General features: G+C 41.1%; 2 protein-coding genes across 5 annotated transcripts in view; one reads left to right on the top strand and one right to left on the bottom strand.

The window, feature by feature from the left end:
- FAM185A (family with sequence similarity 185 member A) overlaps positions 1-990 on the bottom strand; it is a 50,251-nt gene extending 49,261 nt beyond the window's left edge. For both annotated transcript variants that reach the window (XM_075736442.1, XM_075736524.1), the window contains exon 1: positions 378-990. In XM_075736442.1, the coding sequence (XP_075592557.1) occupies positions 378-762 (385 nt within the window). In that variant the 5' untranslated portion in view covers positions 763-990. The remainder of the gene's footprint in view (positions 1-377) is intronic.
- A 189-nt stretch (positions 991-1,179) lies between these two features.
- The window catches only part of CCDC146 (coiled-coil domain containing 146), an 86,399-nt gene continuing 65,787 nt past the window's right edge, over positions 1,180-21,791 (top strand). For 2 of the 3 annotated variants that reach the window (XM_075775488.1, XM_075775637.1), the window contains exons 1-2: positions 1,180-1,284; positions 12,646-12,812. In XM_075775488.1, the coding sequence (XP_075631603.1) occupies positions 12,657-12,812 (156 nt within the window). In that variant the 5' untranslated portion in view covers positions 1,180-1,284; positions 12,646-12,656. Of the gene's footprint in view, positions 1,285-12,645; positions 12,813-21,791 lie in introns of those variants that run through there. The other variant, XM_075775559.1, reaches the window with a different exon arrangement.

Raw genomic sequence — 21,791 nt, 5'->3', positions numbered from 1 at the left:
GCAATACCAGCTGTCACAGCAAAAATAAAAGCGTGCGTTGCAACTACCAGTTGATAGCACAAGTTGCACCATTAACTATTGCTGACAAAAAGGTCAACAAGTCATGTATCCAAACTCCTAAGAAGTCAGAAAACACAGAAAAGTATGGGACGTTTTGAACCTCCGCAATTAGAGGGGGCGGGATGCCATTTCCGAATATCGGCTGCCAACAGCGCTTCCAGCCGAAACAGCAGCAGTGCCAGCACGGTCCCCGGAGAGCCCCCCCGGCGGGAGCCGTCCCGTCTGCCCTGGGGCCCCATGTGCCAGCACGCCGGAAGGAGAGGGCTGACCGCCGGGCGTGCAGCCGCCCCTCCCGCCCCCACCCCCGCTTCACCCACCGAACTTTACGGGCGTCCTGACGTCCACGGCGGTCTTGCTGTCCACGCCGTCCGCGACGATGGCCATCTGCTCCAGCGCCTCGTCGTACTCCACTCGGACGCGGTCCTGCTGCCGGTCGCGGGGAGGGGCGCTGCCGCCGCTGACGGCGACCAACACGCGGTCCGCGCCCGGGTAGCGCTGTGGATCCAGCGGGCGTACGCTCACCTGGCAGGGCAGCCGCACCCGCAGTCGCCCCCGCGGGCTGACCGCCAGCGCCCACTCCTGAAGAGGCTTACGGCCGCCGGCCTCGGCGGAGCTACAGTCGCGGTTTGGGGCGAGCGGCCCCCACCGCCTGCCCGCCGCCCGCACCGCCAGAGCCCCCCAGCGTGGGGGCAGCGCCCTCATGTCGCTCGGCGGGGCCGCCGGCCCCGGAAGCCACGGCAGAAGCCCCCTGAGGCGGGACGGGACGGGACAGGGAACCGCTCCTCGCGATGAACGGCCGTTAGCCCCGCCTCAGCCCCGCCTCTGCCCCGCCAGGTCACGTGCCGCGGCTGCACGCGGAGAGAGGCACCGGGGCGGCTGGTAAACAGGCGGCGGCCGCTGGCGCGCGCCCCGACAGCCACAAGCACCAGCCCCGCCTATCCGCCGAAAGGGCTCCTGGGACTCGTAGTTCACAAGCGCGCGGAAGGAACTACAATCGCCCGAAAACGAGCTAACCCGGGCGTACTCATCGGCCTATCAGCGACAGGGGAAGGCGGAGTGTTTCCATGGTCTGTTTCTACTGGGCAGCGGGGAGGGATGCTAGAGCCAATCAGGAGCGAGGGTGAGGGCCGAGGGCGGTTGAGGTAGGCCAAAGGAAGCGAGCAGGCGTCGCCATAGGAACGGGGGACGCCGCTCGGTGAGGCGGGGCCGGCCGCGGCCGCACAGGTAGGACCCTGCGGCGGGCCGGGCGCCCGGGGCTGCGCGGCCGGGAGGGACTTGCCGGGGCCGTGGAGGCAAAACTGTGGCTCTAACGCGGAGGCGGGAAGCGAGCCCAGCGGCGCCAGGTCTCCGGCCGCGACTCGGAGTCCCGTCAGTGCTGTTTGAGGAGACCCAGGGGGGCCGGGGCCCTCCCGCCCTCCCTCCCTGCCCGCGTCCCTGGGTGTAGGGAGCCTTCCCTCCGCTCCGTGGGCCCACCCCGTGTGTGATGAACCGAGGTAGCTCGCGGTCCCCGCAGGCTGATAGTGGTGCAGCCCAGCCTTAGTTTCCAATGGAGGAGCCGCGTGGGGTGGGTTTCAGCCTCTCAGCTCCCTGGCGCAGCAGCCTCTGCAGCCGCAGGGCTCAGCATCTGCAAGGAGGAGGCAGGGGGAGAGAGGAATGGGAGCGGGGAAATGCGGGGCTTTGGGTGGCAGCCTGGTCTTTGTTACGCTTAAGACTACAGTGAGACTGCATGTGTTGAAATGTCCTCGGTCAGAGGATGAAGAAGCGGTTTGGCAGATGTGCTAGAAAAACAATTTTGTCAAAAGTGGTATTGTGGGGCTCTGAAATTGCTGTTTGTCAAGATACTACAAGTACATAGCAACAACTAAAACTATCAGTGTGTTATCGTACTGTTCTCATACTAAATCCAAAACAAGCACTATACCAGCTGTTAGAAAGAAAATTAACTCTATCCCAGCTGAAACCAGGACAGTCAGTTTGGGTCAGCTGTGCTGGCTCTGTCCCCTCCCAAGAACTTCCCCCCCCCAGCCTGCTGGTGATGATAGGGGAATGTTGGAGGACAGCCTCGATGCTGCGGAGCACTGCTCAGCTGTAGCCAAAACACCAGTGTGTTACCAACGCTTTTCTACACAGCACACCACTGTGCGAGCTGCTATGGGGAAAGTTAACTCCATCTCAGCCAGACCCAATACAAGTCCATGTGTTGTTTTTCTTCTTTTCCAAAAATAACCACGCAAGCCATGCAATATGATATTTGGTCATCAGGCTATTTTAATCTCATTAGCCTCATTTCCATTTTTATTACTGTGTCTGGCATTGATTACTAATGAATCTAAAATGAGGTCTGAGTGTCCCAGAGGAAAGAAGATGGCCCTGGCTTTTTGGTCCGTCTGTGATTTTCACTAGAAAGTTTAATAAAGATTCATATTCATCAATAAAGCCCTTCAAGTTAAGTTATTTCATTGGTTTAAGTTATTCAGTCTCAAAAATAATTAACTGAAACACAAAAAGGGCCAGCCTGCCATATGATTCTTTAGTATAAAAAATAGAGTTCTAGGAAGACAAAAATATATCAAGAAATATCTCGGGATGTGATGGGGGATAGAGGTTATTTTTTTTTCAAGTCTTCAGAAATAGTTGTTTTTTGGAAAAAATACTACAAAATTCTCACTCCTGAGACCAAATACCAAATTTGAATGTTAGATAATTTGTCAGGGAAACAGTTACAGACCAGTAAGAATTGTGGTGCAATGTGCTATAATTCCACTAGATGACATCCAATTCAACAAATAACTCTATTAACCTACTTTTCAAAGGGAATCCTGACTTTGGTTAGGTGGGGCTTACTGCGGCCAACCCTTTCTCCTTGAAGTCAGTGCTGCTGTTCCTTATCATCCTCTCCTACCTCCTCTTAAACGTTAGTGCTGCTTTCCCACCACCCCCTTTTCCTCCAGTATCTTTGACACTCCTCATGTAGGCAGAGGTATATCAGGTTGGGCTCCGTACTATCCTACGCGTCATCTTTAATATTGTTGAGTTTTGCATAAGTGAGAACTTTGTTCAAGAAACCATTCAAAAATGCTTAAGCCTTAGTTATGTATATATTTCACTGTTTTGTGTTGGTTTTTTTCATTAGATACAGTCTAAGCGTACTTACATCATTAAAAATACTGAAGAAAACAGATAAAAAGTAATTGCTAGGAAGAAGCTCTTTCTCCATACCTATGAAACCTCATGTTTTTAATGTTTTACTTATGCCATCTATATTTTGACTATAGTATTGATTTGGTTTCATTTTCATGCTCTTGATTGAATTCCAGCTGATCCCATATCAGCTGGTATGGCATGTGGCTGAGTCCAACAGTAAAATGAGATTTATTTTCATCTTTAATTTTCTGACTTGTCATTTGCAGGAAAAGAAAGCTATATCAAATTTATAAATGAAGATTTAATTAGACCTCCAATTTCAAGATGCCTGCATGATTCCTTAATGAATTACAAAGCTTATTAGCCATTTTGCCAGATATTTACTTACAATGTTGTTGCAAGCCAAAAATTATTCTGTATTTCATGCAAAAGATAACAAAACCTAGACCTCATAAAGTGTTATAAAATAGATTTTAAAGCCAAAGCATTATTAGAGGTACTTTTAGGCTAAGGTAAGTGAGAGAGAGATTTCAAGGCAAGAGGAATTAAATAAAAAGGATATACAAGAGAGTCTGTAGAAGGAATACATTTTTCTAAACTTTTATGTTTGGACTTAATCACAGAATAAGATCAGAGTGCTTCAAGTACCCACAGGGCAGTCTGCCTGGGCAGGATTAAGTTCACCCATTTGCTATAATTGTAATGAAGAAATAATGTGACTTCACTGCTCAGGAAAACGGGGCCGCCCTGCAGGAGTGCTCTTGCTGGTGTTACGCTCATGCTGAGGCTCCTACCTGTAGATGCAAGAACACTTCAAGTTAATGTCCAGCATTTAGGCAAGATTCACTGCAGACAGGCTAGCTACTTATCAATGGTCCTCCGTATCATAAGGCTTAAGCATTTTGTAGTCAGGATATTTTTTCCAAGTTTATTAAAAAATTCTCATGTGTTTCTATTATGAAATATTTGTATTAAACTAGTTCCTTTATTTGTATTTTGTGATTTGTATTTTTTCAGTGATGTATTTCTGAACTGCTTGCTTGAGCCTTCTTAGTTCTCAAGGCGTGCCTAGGTTTCAGTGGGTAGGCAAAGCATGTTTTGTTTATTTTCCCCTCGATATTTTAGTGTGTGTGTAGTGATGGAAACCATTTCTTCTCAGGAAAGGCAGAGAGAGGCAGTCTCCAAAGCACACAGTGGTTTGAATTTCAGGGATTTTTTGTTTGTCACACTACCAGAAATTTTCTGGGGAAATTAAGTTCCTCATGGAAACCATGTGAAAAGGGAAGTGGCAAATCTCACCATTCACATTCTCCCTATCTTAGCCATATCTAATTAGAACTTCAGCAGATAAAGTCTGTGTGTGGCTTAGGGTGATTCCATCCCACAGACCTGAAAACAAGGGGAAACAATGGAACTTATAACAGAAATTGTTAAGCAGTTTAGGTGTGCAACATGCCCTCATTTCCCCAAAGTAGTTGTCTATGAAGTTGTACAGACTAATGAAACAATCCATTCTGAATTATATGGATATTATAATGCCTTATTGTACATGATGTAATTTTAATTTTAATGATCGTTTAATGTTGACATAACGTTTTTGTTTAAAGACACATCTCTTCATGCTGAAGGACAGGCTCTGCCCAGTTAAAATAGGTCTGCTGCTCACAAGACTGTAAGCTTTAACTTTAGGAAAGAAGCATTAGGAAAAAAAATTTTAGAGGATGAAAAGAAGATCACTGTGCGATTGAATAAATCCATGGTACCTCTATGTTATTAGTATTATCTGTAGCTCTCATCTCTTCCCTTCTCCTTGAAGAGAATATGGTAGAACTGGAAAAGTTTTGAAGAAGGATGACAAGGACAGTAGAAGGCAGAGAAGGGCTTCCATGACAGTGACAGCAGGTAGATTGGCTTCTTCAGTCTAGAAAAAGGATTATCAAATGAAGAGTGTCAGCAAGTTGAGTGCATCCTCAGCAAGTTTGTCAACAACACCAAACTGTGGTGTGGACGACATGCTGGAGGGAAGGGATGCCATCCAGAGGGACCTTGACAGGCTGGAGAGGTGGGCCTGTGTGAACCTCATGAAGTTCAACAAGGCCAAGTGTAAAGTCCTGCATGTGGGTCAGCGCAATCCCAAGCACAACTACAGGCTGGACGGGGAATGGATTGAAAGCAGCCCTGAGGAGAAGGACTTGGGGGTACTGACTGATGAGAAGCTCAACATGAGCTGGCAGTGTGCGCTTGCAGCCCAGAAAGCCAACCGTGTCCTGGGCTACATCAAAAGAAGCATGACCAGCAGGTCGAGGGAGGTGGTCCTGCCCCTCTACTCCGCTCTTGTGAGACCCCACTTGGAGTACTGCATCCAGCTCGGGGGGCCCCAGTACCAGAAAGACATGGAGCTGTTGGAGAGAGTCCAGAGGAGGGCCACGAAGATGATCAGAGGGCTGGAGCACCTCTCCTGTGAGGACAGGCTGAGAGAGTTGGGCTTGTTCAGCCTGGAGAAAAGGCAGCTCCAGGGAGACCTTAGAGCAGCCTTCCAGTACCTGAAGGGGCCTACAGGAAAGATGGTGAGGGGCTGTTTATGAGGGACTGTAGTGACAGGACAAGGGGTAATGGCTTTAAGCTGAAGGAGGGTTGATTTAGATTAGACGTTAGAAAGAAATTCTTTACTGTGAGAGTGGTGAGGCACTGGAACAGGTTGCCCAGAGAAGCTGTGGATGCCCCCTCCCTGGAAGTGTTCAAGGCCAGGTTGGATGAGGCTTTGGGCAACGTGGTCTAGTGGAGGGTGTTCCTGCCCACAGCAGGAGGGTTGGAACTAGGTGATTTTTGAGGTCCCTTGCAACCCAAACCATTCTATGATTCGATGATTCTAAGATACAACGTTAGAAAAAACCTTGTGGCATAGAAAGGTTGTGATTATTCACTGACTTATCCAGTAAAAGAACCAGGTGGCATCAAAGAGCCAGATTCAAAACAAACAAAAAGCATTGCTTACTCACGTTGTGCAGAAACAAAATGTGTAATATAAAAATCTCCATTCCCCTGGATTTTGCAGATGCTGGAAGTTTTGCATGATTTCAAGGGCAGAGGGAATATGTTCAGGGAACCATCATCACACTTTGACTGTGTATTCTTCTGTCCCTCCCCAGGCATCCAGTGCTGCCTGGAAGTATGCAGAGCTAGATCACCTTTTGGTCTGACTAGATATCACCATTCTAATGTTCCAACTACATTACATAATTTTTCTAACTAATTCAGTGTCAAATGCTAAGTCAGTTGTCTTGTTTTCAGAGTAATTTTATTTTTTTAAGATTTCTGTGCAAAAGGAGGTAACATGAAGATGTAGATAAATATCCTGAGGTTTTGATGGAATATTAGGAAAAATTTCTTTACTGAAAGGATTGTCAAGCACTGGAACAGGCTGCCCAGGGAAGTGGTGGAGTCCCGTCCCTGGAGGTATTTAAAAGACATGTAGATGTGTCGCTTAGGGACATGGTTTAGTGGTACTTGGCAGTGTTAAGTTTATGGTTGAACTTGATGATCTTAAGGGTCTTTTCCAGCCTAAACGGTTCTATAATTCTATGTCCCACTGTTCAGCTGAGGTTCTGTTCATTGCCTCCCTGCTCTGGGTACTGCCCCTGTCTCCTGCCATCCTTGCTGCCTGCAGGCAGATGGCAAGGTGCTCCTTAGCAACTTCCAGAAAAATTAGTCAATTTAGCTTATAACATTGATTGAAATTATTTAGACTTTCTTAGCTGATTTGGCCTGAGAAAGTAGTCATAAAGCTGTTCCTCTTGCAGATCAGTGTTGAGGAGGAAGGTATCTCCTCCTACAAGAGAAGGAAATAATACGTAACATCCGTGAACGCAGCTGGCTGTGGAAGGAGATCTGTGTCTATGGCCTCAGCTCAACTTAATGTGCATTTACACCTATTTGTTTAAATTTGGCTAAAGCTTAGACCTGTGTTGTGGTAAACAAAGGAATCTCTTGTGAGTTGGAGCATTCACGTGTCAGTCTACACCAATTTAACTAACCCAGCTATAAGTGAAACAGATCGGATTTGTGTGGCAACAAAGAATGAGGGAGAGCCTGTATTAAGAAATTGTGGATTTCCATCAGGAAGGAGGGTAGCACACATGTCAGTGTATAATGTACCATCTATAAATTCAGTTGTGAACCTGTATGTAATACTACTAGTTAGCTGATTCCATAAACATTTCCACTGTAGTTAGACTACTTACACAAATAATTGCTCATTGTTTTAATTGACTTCACAGACTTCCCAGTCTGGCCTGATGTTATCAGACTGAAATTATAATTTACTTTAAATATGCATTCATACAAAAGTTTTAATAAAATAATTGAAAAGACACTATTTTAACACATACTATTCAACATACAATTGTTTTTCCCTCCAGCAATAGTAGCGTAAATAATATTATTCTAACAATGAATTCATACCTTTAATTCTGTAACAATGACAGAGAAAAATAATATGCTTAATGACTTTTTCCCCCTTCGTGTTTAAATTTAAAAATGCATGTTCAAGTTGGGCTTGAAGGGTAAGACTCTGTAACTCGTATCAAAATGTTACGGACGCGTTTCTGAACCTGAATATTTTTCTAATTATTGGCTCAATATTGGGGCCAGTTCTGTTTAATATCTTTATCAATGATCTGGAGAAGGCGATCGAGTGCACTCTCAGTAAGTTAGCAGATGACACCAAGTTGGGCGGGAGTGTTGGTCTGCTTGAGGGCAGGAAGGCTCTATAAGAGGGATCTGGACAGGCTGGATCCACGGGCCAAGGCCAACTGTATGAGGTTCAGCAAGGCCAAGTGCCAGGTCCTACACTTGGCAGGCAACCCTAAGCAACGCTACAGGCTTGGGGAAGAGTGGCTGAAAAGCTGCCCTGCCAAAAAGGACCTGGGGGTGTTGGTCAACAGCTGGCTGAATATGAGCCAGCAGCGTGCCTAGGTGGCCAAGGCGGCCAACAGCATCCTGGGTTGTATCAGACAGAGTGTGGCCAGCAGGACTAGGGCAGTGATCATCCCCCTCTACTCAGCACTGGTGAGGCCACACCAGTGTTCAGTTTTGGGTCCCTCACTACAAGACAGACATTGAGGTGCTCGAGCGTGTCCCAAGAAGGGCAACAAAGCTGGTGAAGGGTCCGGAGCACAAGTCTTACAAGGAGCAGCTGAGGGAACTGGGGTTGTTTAGCCTGGAGAAAAGGAAGCTCAGGGGAGACCTTATCACTCTCTACAACCGCCTGAAAGGAGGTTGTAGCTAGGTGGATGTTGGTCTCTTCTCCCAAGTAACAAGTGATAGGATGAGAGGAAATGGCCTCAAGTTGCACCAGGGGAAGTTTAGATTGGATATTAGGAAAAATTTCTTCAGCAGAAGGGTTGTCAATCATTGGAACAGGCTGCCCAGGGAAGTGGTGGAGTCACCATCCCTGGAGGTATTTAAAAGACGTGTAGATGTGGCACTTAGGGACATGCTTTAGTGGTGGACTTGGCAGTATTAAGTTAACGGCTGGACTTGATGATCCTAAAGGTCTTTTCCAACCTAAATGATTCTAAGATTCTGATTTTATAAATGCAGGGGATTAGATAAAGTTTAAAGGGGTTATGTTAATGAAGTCAATCACTTGAAGTATAGTTCTCTCAACATAGATTTTTATAAATTTCGTGTCTTCTTAATTAGTCTAGTTGATGCATCTTCATACATGGAGGCGCATCTCTTCATGTTCATAGTGAAATTTTGCTTCTTTTTGCATCCGTCACTCTAGAAAGAGTCAATACAGCTAAGTGTTACCCATCTGGATTCTGCACCGACTTATGTATGAACATTGCTTTTTGCTAGAGAGATGCTGAAGTAAAGGTGCTGGCATTATTCTTGGGAATCTGAGTTCAGACTTTTATTATTATTGCTGTCCTGAAGCTGTTTCACAAGACAGTTCTCACCCTGATTTGACCCAGGTTCCAAAACAGACTTGCAATTCCTTTTCTTTGCAATTCTGTATGTTGGATCAAGGCTGTGATATTATTTGCAGTTCTACAGTTTGAAAACATCCATATTTGTTGTACTATTCTGCAAATTTAGAAATCATGCCAACTTTCATTTTTATTTGAATTAGACTGTTTATTAGATACTGCAAAAATACAATTTCTCCACTTTGATTTTGAACTTTATATATCTAATTTTGTATAGCTGAATTTTAAATTTAGTTATGTAGTAGGCAGTTGAAGAATGCTAAATGTATTTTAATGTCCCATAATCATACATATCTTTTGTTACAGTCTGTTCCCTTCCCTCTTAAAAGGGAGTGGAGACTAGCACTTGTCCCACCAGCCAAGGCTGGCTAATTGTTTTCCTCTGTCTCAGCTGTTTATACTTGTGTCTTAAACATAATACTATAAACTTTTCAGATTCAGAAGATTGTTTTTGCTTCTCTCCCTGCCCAGCAAATTGGAGTCTTGGCAAGGACTCTTTTGTAGTACTGTACTGCAAGGAAGTGAAAAAATACTTTTTTTTTCCACATACTATTGACAAAAAGCCTACACCCATGAAGCTCTCAGGTTTTGGCATTGATCTGCTTAGAGTTTCTGCCACTGTGCTTTTCCCTCTGTCTCAAATCTTCCAATATGTTTAGAGGAACAAATAAAGCAGCAGCAGCCATAAACATGAAATGCATGCACTAAAATATTCAGCAGTTCTTTATAGATGAAAAATTGCTCTCTATTTATAAATGTGTATACATGTTTATGTACAGTATTTCAGAGTTTATTTCTTGGCCTCTATGATGTTTACAGTTGTTTCACAATGTTTTGACTCCTCCAGGAGAGATCATGAAATTGTTTTGGTTTTTTTTTCATAAACAAATACAGCCGCTGAAATCTCTCTAAAAGTCAAAATGTTCCTGAAGTCATTCCAAACAGCACTGAAGAAAGTCATAAAGTTGTCAGTTTAAATTTCACTACCTTTGTAGACAAGTGACTTTTCAAAAGGTGAATACACACAACACAACATTTTTATATCCATTTTCCCGCCACAATTATGAAAAGAAATTATATTTCTCTTAACTGTCAGCTTTCTGGCTTTGGAATGCAGAATTACTCTGGTTGTTTCAGGGGAGAAACCTGGTATATACTATTGAAATATTCTCAAAAATTCTTTTTCATTTTATTACAGTTTTAATTTTTATTGTCCTTGATTTATAATAAAAAGCTCTCTTTTAAAATAAAAAAAATCTCCCATATGTTGTATGAAAGGCTGAATGATGTCAAGACTGACTAATTTGAGATGGGTTCTGCATCTTTGGCAGCTGATAAGGGTTTTATAATGACTTGGTCCTGCAGCAGAATACAATGTTCTCTGTATAGCAGTTATTCTGCATAATAGTTAATCTAAAAAGATCTGTGACTTTCAGGTGAATGCTTGCAGAAGTTGGCAATCTTTCTCCCAAATTTTTGAAATCACTAAAATACTGTGATACTGATTTGTCTTTCCACTTCACCTACAGCCAACTTTGGTGCACTTGTGAAGGAATTCTTAAATTCCTCCATGTATGCTCCGTCTCCATTTTCAGCTGTGCTTCGCTCTACAAATACTCCATGGCTCCCCTTACTATGTCATGGCAAGATTTCTGTGTGTCTCAGAAGTCCTCCTTCCCCTCTTTTCCCTCTGTAAGATGCTTTTTGCCTCTCTTTAGTCATCCCACATCTCTTATCTCTTTCTTCTGAAATGTTTGTGTCTTGTTTCATGCTGCCTTCATGCAAAAGGTCAATATTTTAAAACTCTTTGAATATACAAAACTCTTAAGATATATTATGCCAGAAGATGTTTTTGGCAGCTACTAATTGGCATTTGATATAATGACAAGTATTGACCTGATGGACATAGCTTCTTATCAGAGTACCAGGAGCATTGTCTCCCCTTGTATTCCACCTCCCATTTCCCTCTTCCATCTTGGCATTTTCACACATCTCAGACAGTTCTGATGATTGATGCCTGGGAACATAATTCTCAGGTGCTGGACTGAAATAGTAAACATAAAGTGAAGTTACATGAAGTTATTGTAACTTGATGACATTAGGTCTCATCTTGCTCAGAAATAATTAATAAATGTCCTTGATCTAGCTGTTCCTAATACAAGAATGTTAGAGATTTCTATTCCTAAATGAGAGCTATGAAAATGGGATTTTTTCAAATATAATTGTAAGAAAGTTATCTTTTCCAACAACCCTACTTGTTCCAACTTCCCTTTATTTCTCTGTGTAGTTATTAAAAAAATGTGTTACCTAATTTGAAAAAGAGCTTTCTTCAGAATAAAACTTATACCAAAGCTAAGGTTATAAAACTTGGATTTTAACCTCTTATAAAGCTCCCTATTTTGGCAAAGAAAACAAGGATCCCACACTGCACTAGGGATCAAAATGCAGTTTGAATCCTGTGAGTTTTAATAATACTTTTGAATTAGTTCACTTGGATGTTTTTCAGGATCATATTATTTTAGCGAAGGTCTCAGATACTAAAAATGTAACCTGTACATAACTGAAATGTTGGTACTACATAAGAGCTCTGACACGAGGAGATCTCAGAATGATTATTTTTTCCAGTATTTTTCTACCTCCTATTCTCAGATATTATATCATATTCTCTCATTTCTATGGTTTTGGGGTTTATTTGTTGGTTTTGGTTTAGTTTTGGTTTTTAAGTATGACCATGCAGTGACTTACAGATGAATAACGATACTACTCACACAAGTTAGATCACTTCTTGTCCTTAAGACCTCTATGTTCTGTGAAGGGGTTCCTTTTCTATGCAATTACTCCCTGCAAGGTCAAGGGGCACAGTGAAGGGTGGGCTTATGTTGGATGGGGAGAAGGAAAAACACATTGTCAGATTGGTTTTATGGAAATGACAGAGGAAAGTTCATAGCAGCTGTACCTAATGGAGCCCCATCCACTTGGGGTTTTCCTTTATAAAGACCTGCCTGAAGGCTGGAGTCCGCAGTGTAACAGATTCTCAAAACTCTGCTGGTCAAAGCCCTATGCTATTCAATTTAGTTTTGAAGCCCTGTTTTGAGCAGGAGATTAGATGACCCCAGAGTCCTTTTCCAGCCTAAATCTATTATTCAATGCTTGTTCTTTGTGAAATATTGTTTTGCACGTTGTCTAACATATATGTGATGGTAACATAGTCAAGTATTAGAAAATTTTAAAAATACTCAATAATTGAGTGATAGTGCAGCCTCTTACAAGTCTTTCATCAAGTTATAATTATAGACCCAGCCAGCTTGCTCACATTGTGACTTTTATTGTTTGAACGTGGGTGTCTCATGTCAATGTTGGTTTTTTTATGCTATGTATTTATCTTGCACAGTCATATGTATCCCAGGATCCAATTAACTGTATTTTGGTATTTTTTGTTACTTCCTAGAACTTCAAACAATGAGTCAGCCTGGTGAAGAAAGTTCCAGTTCCAGTGACACAGAATTGGAAATTGAGAAGGAACAACCAATCTGTGCTCTAGCTCCAACTGTTTATAGCCAAGATGAAGGATCCACTGATGTAACAGCAAGTCCTGCATTTCGGTGTTTAGATGAGGTACCATGTATCCCAGCTTTCTCTATCTATAACTGCATATTGTATGCAAATCAATTAAACTGAAATGTATATTTTGTTGTTAGTAATTGAAGGTTGTTACCATTGGCTATCTGTAGCTTCCCTATTTCTTCTCTGATTTTTCTTTCTAAGTGGTATGAACATTTTGTGAAGCAGAAACGTACACATAACATTCTTGCTGGGGATGGTGTACTTAATAGATTACCACATTCTTTTTTCCAGTGATCATGGCCTTAAGGGGAATGATAATAGAGACGTCTTGTTTTCATAGTATTCTAGCTATAGAGGTAATTGCATCATGATTTTTAGAAAGACTCAATAGCTGCAGTAACAATCCAAGGTAAGTGGCTCCTGAGGCACTAATAACTGACGATGATAGAAGAAACCTCTTGGAACTCAGTTTCTTTTGCAGAATTTTCTGTGTTATGGAAAATTTTAGAAATATTTTAGAAGTTAATATATCAAATACATATCAAATGGAATCCTAAAATAAAGTAATGCCAGAAGACACCTTAAAACATCTTCTAATCCAAAATTTACACTTAAGTACATTCTATGCAGGTATTCTTTAAAACTTTCATTGGTGGAGATAGCTCTTTGGCTATCCTTTTCCAGCATTTCATAATCACTAGAGGTTTGGTGGGTTTTTTTAAATTTTCCTAAATCCCAGTTTAAATTTCCTTTGTAGTGAATTATGCAGCTTTCTTCTTGCCTTTCATGCAGTGAGAGCAATCAGTTTCTACCCACTTTTTAATAAGCATGTACATCTCTTTCATCTCCTAAGCAGGCCTAAGTACTTCAGATTTTGTTCATGCTTCATCTTTTTCTTGAAGTTGTTTTACCCTAGGCTCTTTTCAGCTTGGATCTGTTAGATCGGTTTGCTAGTCCAGCACACTCTCTCTCTCTCTCTCTGCCTTGGACATGAGGTCAAGAGAAAGGAAGGGGTAAAAATTTGTAGTGAAGAGGAGAAGTAGGACCACCTGTTTCATATCCTGCTGTCAGATCATACTGAACATAGCATGAAGCTGCACAGTCAATCTCTAATCTCTTGTGCATTCAAGTGAAGTATACAGGAAGGAGAGAGAGATTTCATTCAGTCCAGTGCCAGTATATGGTGAGCTCACAGCTTCCAGTATTGTAACAGAAAAAAACCCTTTCTTCTCAGTCTAAGGCAGCCGCAAAAGTCCAGGACAGCTCAAGTGTCTAAGAGAGTTGGCCTCTCACCTTACAGAAATCCTCCTGTCTACTGAAGTATGGAAACTGCGCTTTGGGGAGTACTCTATTTTCCAGCTACTCCCATACTTTTTCTATAGATTTTTAGTTGTGGTAGAATTTTTATATGTCAACAAGAAGCATATGCTTAGTACAAGATATCTTTACCTCCCACCCTTCCCCAAATAAAATAAAACTAAATGGTGTAACATTCTAAAATGTATTCTACATTTCTGCTTGTTTTCCTTATTTTTAATCATGATGAGAACTTCTTTTTCTAGACTTACTCTAGAAAATGATCAGATCATTTGGCTGTTTTGTTGGGGTTTTTTTTCTCCAAAAAATGTTTCCAAAGATTTCTGCATGTCAAATTTAAGGACAACTTGTTTGATAACAATGTAAACCATTCATGGGAAATACAGGATAACCTTAGTATTAGAAGTTGTTCCCAACTCAGGAAAAAATGTGCAGTGGAAAACCGAAGTAAGCAATTTGCATAAGATTTCATAGCAAGGTCTTTCAGTCATTTTGTCAATTTTTAAAAGGGAACTAGGACTCATTTATTCTTACCATAATTTTGAAAGGTTTGTATTTGTGCTTTATGGGTCAATTTGGCTTTTCATCACTTATTCACATTTCTTCTTTTCCACTGCCATGTTTGTTTTCCTTTGTTGAACTTTATACATAATTCAGAGATAAATATATGACTTCAGTCACCATAGAGGTTGTTGCAGTGCCGCTGGCTTCAGCTTCTTGGAATAGCTTTCGGAATTTTTCCGCAGAAGCAGAATTGTATCATATTGTCTCTGGTTTACTGGCTAGTCATTTATGCCTGCATAAGAGCAAATACTTATCAGAAGGGACACCTTTTGATATGATAAGATTTATTTGAGAACAGATATATCCCCTCTGGCAGTAAACATTCCAGTCAAGCCAGTCTTGTTTTTCTCATGTAAATAACAGATAGTCAAACATATAAATAGCAAGAAGTCAAACATGCACACTCTCTCTCCTTCATTGTAATAACACGTACTAACATTGTTTAGCCTTGTGGGTTAGGTAAAAATATTAAAAACTGGACAGAGTTTTGAACAAAAGCCACTCAGTCCATCATGACTTGATCGTTTTCACCAGCTGTTTTTATTACCAAGTTGACATCAGCCTAATTCAGTACTTCCACTGCTGTTGGTTAGAGAACTATCATACATTCATAAAATGAACTTTCCACTTCTTTTAGCCTTTGTTGTTATGTCTTTGAAATAAAGACCTTTGCTCTAATACTTCTAATTGAATTTCTTGACTGTGAATCTTTCCTCATATCCTGTTTTCTTCTAGGGTACACCATTAGAAATAAATCGATCTGCAACATGTTAATAAGTTTTATGGAAAATGACATAGTCTAGTACCTGTGTGATTAAATAAATATATTACTTGGATAAATGCTACATTAAGATGCAATAAATTATGCTATTTTCAGTTTTAATTTAGTGCATTATAGACCACGTATATGTAATTTCATTCTTAAAAGGCAGCAAAAAATGTATTGCATTTTGTCATGTACGTTGTCTAAATTTCAAGAGCTATTAATTTTAGAAAATGAGTATTTTACTAGTAGCTCTCTTCAGCAAAATGGTCTGAATTTATACTCGTCCTTTGCATGCAATCTTTCATGATTTTTTTGCAGCAGCTGATCATATAATACATTTTACCTCTCCCTTTATCCTTATATCTTCCTTGTAACAATGCTACTATTATGGCTAAAGCAGCACAGGACATGCTGAAATTGCCGTTTGAATAGAAAAAACAACAGAACATGACATTAAACTGGATTAAATTTATTTATTTTTATAAATTTTGTTTATTTATAAATTAGGTACAAGCTCCTTTTTTTCTGGGGGGAAAAAAAAAGGAGAAATCAAATGGATGGAAGGGTAGCTTCTCCCAGTTTGAGGTCTTTTCAGTTAGTATTATATTAGCAGTTCTTGTTAGTATTATATTAGCAGTTCTTGTTGGGCTTTACTCAAGAGTGATGTCTGAGCTTTTCTGTGCTGTGCTTTTTCTTTCTCTTCCTTTTGTTGGTATGTTCTTGAGTTAGAACAATAGTTGTTAGTTCACTCAAATGTACATATCTGTTTTTAAAACAATATCAGGAAAAGGATTCTGCAACATTTATCTTGCATGTCGTTGTAGTGGATGCTGCTAGGAAGCTATTCATAGTGTACTCGCGAATGACAAGTGCTTTACTGTTTACCAGATTCAGTGAACGGGTGCCTTGCTTAGAAGGTACTGCAATAATCCCTTTCTGCTAATGAGCGTTGTCCGTTTATGTGCTAAATTTAAACCTGCAGGAGAATAAACCCCTTTGGGAGATTTATCTCATTGGTCTAATGCAGACTCTTGCACTCTATATCCTGTACAGATAAAATGCTCTGTGCCCCCATCTGATACCAGCACCAAGCCTTTCAGTTGTGCTGGGTTTTTTTTATGGAAATTTTCACTATCATGCTACATTTCTTTTTGCTGGTGTCCAGACATCCTATTGCCACCATCCATCAGGAAGCAGAAAGAACCTTGCATGAATACTTTTTATGAGTATTTTGAAACTTGGAGTCTTTCTCAGATTAATGAACTTCTTACCCCTGGCTGCCAGAAGTGGTGAACTGCTAATAAAGATGTTAACCGAAATACTGGTTCTGCTGGAAACACAGAGCAAAATCTGCATGTTTACGAGAAAATGAACAGTATAGAGACAGAGACTTCTCAAGCAAATTTTGCTTCTGCTGATCTGATGCTGATTCATGTGGGTCTGCTAGCTGGAAGAGCTTTAAAGTCATGGAATGATGCATATGTTCAGAGTTTCAGTGTGGCTTAAGGGGGGAAATGTACTTTTCATTTTTATTTCTCATTTGGGCTGCAGGAAAGAAGAGGAAGTCACACAGAGGTTGGCTACGGCTTTCAAATATAAATACTGAGAATCAGTGTTTCACATATTTCTTCAATGGAATTCTGACATCTAACAATGCCACTCTAGAAAATACAGCCTTTTCCAATTTCTTTTGCTAACAAGCTGTTTTTTAATTCTCTCCTAACTTAGGTTAAATGGTAGGTGTAAGCAACTTTTCTTTAAAAAAAAATAAAATAGTTGATACAACTTTAAATGAAAAATTTCCTAGAAAAGCTAGCTTGGTAGACTAAGGTAGAAATTCTTTATTTATTTTTTTTATATGAGCACCTGTGTTGGTTTTGCCTGGCAAGGTTTTGGTAGCGGGGGGGCTACAGGGGTGGCTTCTGTGAGAAGCTGCTAGAAGCTTCCCCTGTGTCTGACAGAGCCAATGCCAGCCGGCTCCAAGATGGACCCGCCGCTGGCCAAGGCCAAGCCAATCAGCGCCTCTGTGATAACATATTTAAGAAAGAGAAAACCCAGTTAGAGAGCGCTTTTGCAGCCAGAGAGAGGAGTGAGAAGATGTAAGAACATCTGCAGACACCAAGGTCAGTGAAGAAGGAGGGGCAGGAGGTGCTCCAGGTGCCGGAGCAAGAGTCCCCTGCAGCCCGTGGTGAAGACCATGGTGAAGCAGGCTGTCCCCCTGCAGCCCATGGAGGGAGGATGAGGGGGTGTAGCGATTCCACCTGCAGCCCATGGAGGACCCCACACCAGAGCAGGTGGAGGCACCTGAAGGAGGCTGTGACCCCGTGGGATGCCCGCGCTGGAGCAAGCTCCTGGCAGGACCTGTGGATCAGTGGAGAGAGGAGCCCACACTGGAGCAGGTTTGCTGGCAGGACTTGTGACCCTGTGGGGGACCCACAGTGGAACAGTTTGCTCCTGAAGGTCTGCACCCCGTGGGAGAGACCCACGCTGGAGCAGTTCATGAAGGACTGTAGCCCGTGGGAAGGACTCAGTTGGAGAAGGTCGTGAAGGACTGTCTTCCCTGGGAGGGACCCCACGCTGGAGCAGGGGAATGATGAGGGGAGTCCTCCCCCTGAGGAGGAAGGAGCAGCAGAAAACAACATGTGATGAACTGACCGTAACCCCCACTCCCCGTCCCCCTGTTGCCGCTGAGGGGGGTGGAGGTTGAAGCCAGGAGAGAAGTTGAGCCCGGGAAGATGGGAGGGGTGGGGGGAGGTGTTTTAAGATTTGGTTTTATTTCTCATTCCTCTCCTCTGTTTTGCCTAGTAATAAATTAGAGGAATTCCCTCTCTAAGTTCGGTCTGTTTTGCTCGTGACGATAATTAGTGAGTGATCTCTCTCTGTCCTTATCTCGACCCGTAAGTTTTCTTTCATTGTACCTTTTCTCCCCTGTCTAATGAAAGAGGGGAGTGATAGAGCAGCTCTGGTGGGCACCTGGCCCTCAGCCAGGGTCAACCCACCACAGCACCAATTTATTTTCTGTTCACCTACACTTACTGTAGTGTGCTCTTGACTCTTGTAAAGTATGATCATCAGTATATTTTTGCATGGTAACCATAGCAATGGATAATTTGTTTCAGTACTCTCCAAACTCGTATGTGTTCTATCAGAGATGTAAAAATCTTAACACAGCTGTTGAATGCAAACAACATTTTCAAACTTACGCTGATCCTGGCACACTCCGCATTACATGCTTCAAAGGCTCCTGGCACAACAAAAAAGCTGTATAAATATGTTGGCACAGGCAGCAAAGACAGATGTTACCTCCACCTCCACAGATAGGAATCAGACTGTTAATTAAATAAACCTTTTTTAACTTTGTTGATATGGTCACTTGGGGATTCAGCTAGGGATGATAATCTGTCTGTAAACTAGAGTCTGGGGTTTTTTGCAACAGCTTTCAGCAAGCAAGCAATAGTTTACATAGTGAATGTTAAACTGATCAGTGGTTGTGATAGGAAAGTTGATTGTTCCAATTGTGGTAAAGCCTATAAAAAGCTGCAGAAGAGTGGCGTGAATTTACAGACGCCTTTAAACAGCAGGAATGGGAACAGAGCCAGCGTAATATGTTCTTTCTATTGAGAGATTCTTTTTACCATTAGCAGGTGGCATTGTGAGGAAACAAGGCCAGGAACCTGTTGCACGTCTTCAGATTATCACAAAGGAGTGGTATTTCTGTTCATTTCTGAAAAGCACATTTGAAAGCACTTATGATGTGTTGTTTCTTCTATGCTGTTACAAAGTCAAGTACAGATTTCATGCCACATAGAGGAACCACAGTTCCCTAAAGCTGTGAGACTAGGAGAAGGAATAACCTTTAAATCCAGCATCTTGCATTTTGGCCTTTTCTCAGCAATTTCTGAGACTTGTGAGACTTAACGAGACAAGCATATTGCTGTCTTATGTTCCAAAGCTATTTCCCTCTTCCCCTTTTCTCACTCAAAATATGTATTTGAGACCTTATATTCCAAAACAGGGCAAACTTGTACTAAAATTGTGAGTCTACTTGGCCTTGGCTTATGATGTTTATGTCAGCACAACCGCGTGGAGAGGAAGCCAGAGCAATGTTAACCAAACATACAGTCATTAAAAATGTCCAGTGGTGAGAATCTTCTGTTACATAGATTAGGTTACTTCTCATGTTAAAAAGGTGATTTCTAGCTTATTCAAAACCAGCTGTGTCCAAATACAGACAGGCTTAATGAACAGAGGCTTAACGATTTGCATGAGAAAGAATCCTTATCTTTGGGTTTAACATGCAGAGGTTGACCTGCAGATGTAAGCAGAGGGGCTTTTGTACTCTGTCCGAAGAAAGAAATGAGAATTCCTGTTTCTCAGAGTGAATCCTACTTCTCCATAAAAATCATCGACTCCGCGTACTTGCTTAAAAATAAGTGTGTAAAACATACTTATTCTTTTCTATTGTGTAATTCTAACTTTCGGCGTACTCTTTCAGTAGAATGTAATATAAATTAGACTTACATTTTGTCTTGCATATATGAACATAATCAGGTAATTTGGGATGTTTTTTCCAATTGTTATTTTCCAGAGTCTTCTTTTAGTGAGATCAGAAAAATTTTATTAACAAGGACTTAAAAAATACTATTTTATTGAACAAGGACTTAAAAAATACCCTGTTCTCATGACTTGTGTGAGGGTTGGATTTGACACATCATCTTAAAACATTGTTTTCTGTTTCTGGTTACCATTGAGGGTGATAGCCAAATTCACTTTTGGCAGAAGTATTATAGCTCCATAAAAATTTAATTAAAGCCGTGAATGAAAGAAATCAGTTTAATTAGTGGAATGTTTGCATTTAGCATGGCCTGTGGATTGCTCAGCCATTTTTCTTTGAAACTTAGGTCAATGTCTTCAGCCCCATATATACTATATTATTTTTCTCTTATCTCCTGAAAAAAAAAAAGAACACAGAACACATTTATAAAAATGTGTTTTAAATCTTTTTCTTGGTTGGACAGTATTTAGTTCTTATCTCATCATCTTATCTCATCATTTTTCTCTATGAAAACTTAAAGTCACATCCTTCCTGTTTTGATTTTTCTATGACATGTAAGCCATAGAGGCTAAGTAAATTTGGCGCTTTTTTCTTCTGTTTGATTTTGGTTTAAGTTATAAATATGGTATTCTAGGTATGGATTGAGAACCATCCAAAGTTCGTTTGAAAATAAGCACATAAATGCAAGTTTATTTTCCACCAAATTGTCAAATTACCTGTGGTTTCCAACTCACTCTGAGTTTGACTGCAGTGTTTCCCAAAAAACACCATTAAGGAAATAGATATTTGCATAAAAAAAGGGAAGAAAAAAAATTTAAAAATCACTACTTTCAAACCTTCTTTTCATTTTTTTGCTGCTTTTTTTTTTTTTTTTTGGATATTTGGTTGTGAGGGTTTTTTTAAGCAATGCTTAGAAAGCCAAGACATTACAGTCTGCTTGGCTGATAACATTGAACAGATGGGTTTGTGCCTTTATTTTTTTGGAAACAACCCATAGGAATTTTGCTAGCAAACCCACTGTTAGTAATCTTCTTTACTAAAATTCAGAATTTAAATATTAGCAGGATCAAAACGACAAGTGTTTTCATACGATAATCAGTGTTATATAGATGTTTTCTATAAATTCAAAGACATGTTTTGAATTATTAAGCCTTAAGCACAGACCAAGTGCTTTTGCTTGTATAAAAAATCGTCTGCTTTAATGTGGAGTATTATTTCTATTCTATATATTATATGCTATTGTGATTGGATATTAGGAAAAAAAATTCTTCACCAAAAGGGTTATTGAGCATTGGAACAGGCTGCCCAAGGAAGTGGTTGAGTCACCATCCCTGGAGGTATTTAAAAAAATGTGTAGATGTGGCACTTAGGGACATCGTTTAGGGGTGGAGTTGGCAGTGCTAGGTTAACAGTTGGACTCTGAGATCTTAAAGGTCTTTTCCAACCTAAATGATTCTATGATTCTGTTCACATGCTTTGATGAAACTTGCATGTGATCTGAAAGGTTGTGTGTAATACAAAAAACAGATGAGTTTGCTTCTCTTTCATGTTAAAGACACAGGTTGTGTAAACTCTTGATTGGGCAATTACTTTTTTCTCTTCCAAAATATGAATAGTTTCAAAAAGATGTCTGAGATATCAGCCTTTGGTATTATCTGGCAACTGAAATGTCATAAAATGGATCTCTTAAGAATTATCGTTACTAGCAATTACTCTCCTAGCACGTCACATAGTCAGTCATCTTTGTTGGTCATCTGAAGTTATCTGTGTTTTCTTATTCCTTCAATTTTTACAGGAAATCAATAAAACAATTAAGATTTTTTTTTTT

This window comes from Balearica regulorum, chromosome 1 (genome assembly GCF_011004875.1).
Source record: "Balearica regulorum gibbericeps isolate bBalReg1 chromosome 1, bBalReg1.pri, whole genome shotgun sequence".
Taxonomy (NCBI): Eukaryota; Metazoa; Chordata; class Aves; order Gruiformes; family Gruidae; genus Balearica; species Balearica regulorum.
The sequence above is the reverse complement of the archived record's forward strand: the minus strand, read 5'-3'. Positions and strand labels throughout refer to the sequence as shown.